At 60.4% G+C, this 6,118-nt stretch overlaps 2 protein-coding genes across 2 annotated transcripts in view; both read right to left on the bottom strand.

Annotated features, from left to right (window-relative positions):
- The window catches only part of LOC102037045 (aspartate beta-hydroxylase domain-containing protein 2), an 8,885-nt gene extending 4,154 nt beyond the window's left edge, over positions 1 to 4,731 (bottom strand). The window contains exons 1-2 of the mRNA XM_005421515.2: positions 4,002 to 4,731; positions 1,709 to 1,822 (exon numbers count right to left, since the gene is read on the bottom strand). Coding sequence (XP_005421572.1) covers positions 1,709 to 1,822; positions 4,002 to 4,731 — 844 coding nt within the window. The remainder of the gene's footprint in view (positions 1 to 1,708; positions 1,823 to 4,001) is intronic.
- Positions 4,732 to 5,086: 355 nt separating this feature from the next.
- LOC102036872 (aspartate beta-hydroxylase domain-containing protein 2-like) lies at positions 5,087 to 6,113 on the bottom strand. The gene is made up of 2 exons (XM_005421514.1): positions 5,306 to 6,113; positions 5,087 to 5,202 (listed from the first exon to the last, which is right to left on the bottom strand). Exons 1-2 carry the CDS (start codon positions 6,111 to 6,113, stop codon positions 5,087 to 5,089), a joined length of 924 nt encoding a protein of 307 aa, XP_005421571.1.
- Between the last annotated feature and the right edge of the window lie 5 nt (positions 6,114 to 6,118).

The following is a 6,118-nucleotide window of genomic DNA, read 5'->3' as shown; positions in this document are numbered from 1 at the left end:
CCTCCTTTGTGGCTCTGCCACAAGCTCCCCAGGGACCTGCCCCATCCCTCAGTCTCCACCCAAGGTGCTGCCTCAGGGTGACCCATAGGGCTGCAAGGACAGAAATCTGGGGGAGTCACAAAATGCTCATAGGGAAGCAGCTCTGCGTGGGCCACATGAAGGACAATCTTAGAAATAAAATGGGTCTTTTCCTAAAATACCAGCACAAACCAAGGCAGTTTGACAGGGGTTGATTGAGTAATTGGCAGAGTTCAAAAGATGCCTTCCACCCCTGAAGGATATTGAGCCATCCATCATTTATCCCTTAAGGCTTCCCCCCGCTACCTGGTTGGTAGCCCTCTGTGCCCCTTCCCTCCTCCTCTGCCCGGGGTTAAAAGGAACAGGAACCACACAGTTCATGGAGCTCTGTTGGAGCTGTTACTGGATTCAGAGGCCTGTGGGCCAGGAATAAAGCTCTGGATCAAAACCTCCAGCAGAACTGACTCCTTTCCTTCACCCTTGCCTTAAAGCTTCTCCACCAGAGGTAAACCTGAGCTCCTGCATGCCTGGACTTGTCCCAAGCGCCCAGCTGCAGCATCCAGCCAGCCAAAGGTGTCTCTGAAGTGAAAACACCACAGTTGCTGCCTTTTGGTCAAGCAGCAAGGGCCAGACGAGCCCAGGCACGTCCCGTCCGGCTATATTGGTAATATTCCAATATGGAGGGCAGGGAGGCACCTCCCCAGTGCCTCCCAGTAAACAGCTGCTTACTGGGAACTCAGGGACATGGGGCATGCTCCTCCCAGCCAGGCCTGCTTTGGGCATGGAGGATTCCTGAGGCGAGGCCTCCTTGCAGGCTGAGTCCTGGATCTGTGCAGGGAGCGGCTGCTGCGCCACTCCGGCCTTCCCGGCCCTGCATGGAGCTCTACTTCCCAATCCCGCAGCAGGTCTGATGTGGAAGCAACAGCTTTTGTTCTCCCACTCTCTCTGCAAGCTCCCCTGTGTAGAACAGCTCTGCCTGATGCTTTCATGCCACGGGCGGGCGACTAATGCCGGGTAATCCGGGAGAGCTGGAGCGGAACAGGCCCCATCAGGAGGGAGGAGGAACCATCCAGCAATCCAGCGAGGCTGCTCCCCTGCTGGCCTGTCAGCACCGAGCTGCAGCAGGGCTGCACACAGAGCAAGGAAGGGATCTGGGCAATTGCAAACACCCTTGGTCAGGCTGAAGGGCACGACTGTATGTGCTGTTCCCTCAGCAGCGTGGAGGTCGGGGCTCCTGCCTTGCTGGGCTGGCAATGGACTCTGCTCCCTGCCTGGGTGACAAATGGGATTTCTGAGGGCAGGAGGCCATGGCACCACAGCCAGAGCTGCCCTGCAGAGCTCGGCGGGGAAGGAAGCCGAGCTGCCATGAGGGGAGAGGATCAGCAGGCCCTGTGCTGGGCCTACGAGCAAGTTGGGATGGGAGTGAGCCATGGGCTGGCTGAGGGGCTCAGGGGTGTCCCAGGAAAGGGTGTCAGGATGTCCCAGCACCCTGAGGCAGAGGGAGCCTGTTCATGGGGAGCCCTACCATGCCAGGGACAGGAATGCTTCCACTTGGGGCAGGCCAGGGCCCTGAGCCCCCCAGGACACAGGGACTCCAGCCATGCTGGGGCAGCAGAAGGGACTGGGCATGGCTGCCACCCCAACTTGTCACCAGTCCCCAGCACCACGAGGCCCCACACACTGAACTCACCTTCGTGGAACGCCGTGTGCAGGAAGGAGTCGTCAAAGAGCAGGCACCGGCCCTCAGCCCAGCACTGGGGCTCACCCCCCACCACCAGTTCACAGTTGCTGGGTGTCTTCAGACCTTCAGGCACAAAGAGAGAGGACAGGGAGGGTCAGGCCGTGCCAAGTTCCCTGTGGTGGGGCAGCAGGGAGCAAACTGAGCTCTGTGTGAGCCCCACGTTGCTGCTCAGGGGCTGCTCCCCTGCAGGGAGCGACCTGAACCCCAAGCCTGGAGCAGCTCAGTCCGTGCCCCACTCCCTGTCTGCTCCCTCCTGCCTTTTCACTGTCCCCAGCAAGCTCAGCACTGCAGGCGCTACTTTCATATCTGGAACAGCTCCCCAGTCCCTAGAGCCCATGGCCCTGTGGTGTGCACAGGGAGCCAGGCTCCTGGGATATTTTCCAACTTCAGGACCAAAGGCAGATCCTGCCTGCTCCTTCCTCCAGCCCTGCAGTGATGACCCTCCCCCAGGCAAGGCCGGGGGAGCAGGAATTGTGCTGGGGCTGGAATAATGGGCTCATTTGTGGCTCTGCCACAAGCTCCCCAGGGACCTGCCCCATCCCTCAGTCTCCACCCAAGGTGCTGCCTCAGGGTGACCCATAGGGCTGCAAGGACAGAAATCTGGGGGAGTCACAAAATGCTCATAGGGAAGCAGCTCTGCGAGGGCCACATGAAGGACAATCTTAGAAATAAAATGGGTCTTTTCCTAAAATACCAGCACAAACCAAGGCAGTTTGACAGGGGTTGATCCCATCACCTCCTGCACCAGGACTGTCACCCCTGCAGTGCTGGGGACACTGGAGCTGCTGCAGAGCCATCCTGCCCCGAGGATGTGGCCGTGGTGGAGAAAGGGGTCAGGGCTCACGTGGCTCCTGAACAGTAATGATGCAGCAAATGAGCAGGACGGATCCAAGAGCGATGCCAAACCCAGTCGGCGCAGCAGGGACTCCCAGCTGCCCGGCAAAGCTGGGACTACAAAGCTGCTGTTTCAAAGGCTGCAAAACCCAAAGCCATTTCCCTGCACAACAGCCTCAGCTGGAGATGCTGGAACAGAGAAGCTGAGCTGCTGGGGGATGCAGGGAGGGAGCAGCCTGCAGCCCTTCCATCCCACCCATATCCCTGGCTGCTGGCCTGGCCCATGGAAGCTGCCTGTGCCTGGAGTAAATCCTCAGGAGTGACTCGCCCCACTGATGGCTGTGCTGGCTTTGCAGATCCAGCTGCCTGAAAGGGCAGGTTGTGTTTTTAACACATCCATGCCCTGGGCACAGCAAGAGCTGTGTTCCCTGCACCAAGGTGGGGGTGCCAGTGTGCCCCCAGCCCAGTGCCAAGTCCCAGCAGAAGGACAAGCGAATGATTCGTATCATTCCTCTGCCCAGGGCGTGTGTGCTCCAGGTGTGCTCACCTGAGCCCACTCAGACATCACTGGCTCCTCCCAGGAACCTCTCCCAGCCCTTCACAAGGGGAGAACATCCCCCAGTGCCTCAGAGGGAGGGGTGAATGACAAGCTTCCTCCTGGCACCAGCAAGGGCAGCTCCTGGGATCAGCTCTGAAAACAATTCCCAACAAATGGCCAGCAGTGCCTGGGTGTGTTTACCCGAGCTGTTGGCTGAACAGGCACGGTTGGTGTTTGCCAGCCGGGCCCGTGCGGTGCCTCCCCCGGCACGGCCGGTGCTGTGCCAGCCCAGCCATCTGTGCCGTGTGGGCTCTCCCCGTGCCTGCCCGCCGAGCAGGGAGCACTGTGCCACCAACCCAGCGCCTGACCCACTGCAGGGGACACCCCAAGACCTCCCCCAGCTTTCACTTGCAGCTTTGCAAACCCCAAAGCAGCACCTCTGCTCCCATCTACCCATGTCCCACGCACAGCACCCATGAGATTCCAGGAGAGGGGAGCTGCCAGTGGCACAACACAGTCCTGGAGCAGCACCCCAGGCTGCCCCACATCCTGGGATGGGAGAGAGACATGCCTACAGAGAGGGAAATGTTCAGAGACCCCTATGTAAAATCAGCCCAGTATCACACACCAGCAAGAGTCCACAGCCCTGGGTCAGCAGGAGGAGGAGGTGAAACCCTCCTGCTGCTGATCTGGAGATGCTGGGGATGTCAGGTACCCAGGGACTGTCACCACCAAAGCCCCCAAAACCTTCCTCAGGCCAAAGTTGTCTGAGCCTCAAGAGCACAGAGTGCCAGAGACTTTTCTGGGGCTCCTGCACCCTGCCACCCTCTGCACCCTCCTGACACATGACCCATGGCACCAGACACTCACCGAGGTGGCAGCGGATGCGGATGTTGGTGGGCCCATAGTGCTCGGCGATGACGGTGCCCGGGCTCAGCACAGAGATGCAGGCGTTCCCAAAGACATTGTTGCCAATGCAGGTACGGAGGCTCCCGAGCAAGCGGTACGTCCGTGGGCATCTCCGGCAGTTCCTGGGCACGCACATGCCCTGGTTCACCAGGTAGAAGGTGAACCACTCCCCGCTGGGCGTGCTGTTCATTTTCCATCCTTGCGGGAGGCTGCAGTTTGAGAACGCCTTGTACAGGGTCTCAAACTCACACAGGATGGTCTGGAAGTTGCGCTCCAGCAACTCCACATCGTGCTTTTGAGCGTCCCGGGAGAAGTAGGGCGTGGTGGGCAAGTCGGGCAGGAAGAAGACTTCTGGCTTCTGGATGGAGGGCCTGCTGTTGAGGTAGCGGCCCTGCTCACGGATGCCCTTGTGGATCCTGCCCATGCCGGACCAGGAGTAGCGCTTGGCTTGCTCCTGCAGGTTGTGGTAGAGTTTCTGGTTGAGGCCGTCGTGGTGCGAGCAGCGCACGCACTCGGGCGACTGGCAGTACACAAAGCCGTTCTGCACCCCGTTGGCCTCGGCGCTCTGCATCAGCGCGTTCACCGTGGCGTAGGCGCGGGGTTGCTCCCGCCCCACGTGGTAGCAGTACCACACGAAGAGGACCAGCAGGCAGGCGACCCGGCACGGCCGGTGCTGTGCCAGCCCAGCCATCTGTGCCGTGTGGGCTCTCCCCGTGCCTGCCCGCCGAGCAGGGAGCACTGTGCCACCAACCCAGCGCCTGACCCACTGCAGGGGACACCCCAAGACCTCCCCCAGCTTTCACTTGCAGCTTTGCAAACCCCAAAGCAGCACCTCTGCTCCCATCTACCCATGTCCCACGCACAGCACCCATGAGATTCCAGGAGAGGGGAGCTGCCAGTGGCACAACACAGTCCTGGAGCAGCACCCCAGGCTGCCCCACATCCTGGGATGGGAGAGAGACATGCCTACAGAGAGGGAAATGTTCAGAGACCCCTATGTAAAATCAGCCCAGTATCACACACCAGCAAGAGTCCACAGCCCTGGGTCAGCAGGAGGAGGAGGTGAAACCCTCCTGCTGCTGATCTGGAGATGCTGGGGATGTCAGGTACCCAGGGACTGTCACCACCAAAGCCCCCAAAACCTTCCTCAGGCCAAAGTTGTCTGAGCCTCAAGAGCACAGAGTGCCAGAGACTTTTCTGGGGCTCCTGCACCCTGCCACCCTCTGCACCCTCCTGACACATGACCCATGGCACCAGACACTCACCGAGGTGGCAGCGGATGCGGATGTTGGTGGGCCCATAGTGCTCGGCGATGACGGTGCCCGGGCTCAGCACAGAGATGCAGGCGTTCCCAAAGACATTGTTGCCAATGCAGGTACGGAGGCTCCCGAGCAAGCGGTACGTCCGTGGGCATCTCCGGCAGTTCCTGGGCACGCACATGCCCTGGTTCACCAGGTAGAAGGTGAACCACTCCCCGCTGGGCGTGCTGTTCATTTTCCATCCTTGCGGGAGGCTGCAGTTTGAGAACGCCTTGTACAGGGTCTCAAACTCGCACAGGATGGTCTGGAAGTTGCGCTCCAGCAACTCCACATCGTGCTTTTGAGCGTCCCGGGAGAAGTAGGGCGTGGTGGGCAAGTCGGGCAGGAAGAAGACTTCTGGCTTCTGGATGGAGGGCCTGCTGTTGAGGTAGCGGCCCTGCTCACGGATGCCCTTGTGGATCCTGCCCATGCCGGACCAGGAGTAGCGCTTGGCGTACTCCTGCAGGTTGTGGTAGAGTTTCTGGTTGAGGCCGTCGTGGTGCGAGCAGCGCACGCACTCGGGCGACTGGCAGTACACAAAGCCGTTCTGCACCCCGTTGGCCTCGGCGCTCTGCATCAGCGCGTTCACCGTGGCGTAGGCGCGGGGTTGCTCCCGCCCCACGTGGTAGCAGTACCACACGAAGAGGATCAGCAGGCAGGCAACGGCCACCAGGGCCGTGGCGTCGCAGTCGCGGAAAGACTGGATGCCCGTGGCAATGAAATCCCGGAGTCCGTCCAGGGACCAGCTCCAGTCCATCAGCCACTCCAAAGACATGGGGG

Source organism: Geospiza fortis, unplaced genomic scaffold (assembly GCF_000277835.1).
Source record: "Geospiza fortis unplaced genomic scaffold, GeoFor_1.0 scaffold408, whole genome shotgun sequence".
Classification (NCBI taxonomy): Eukaryota; Metazoa; Chordata; class Aves; order Passeriformes; family Thraupidae; genus Geospiza; species Geospiza fortis.
Note: the sequence above shows the minus strand (reverse complement) of the source record. Positions and strands in the feature narration are given on the sequence as shown.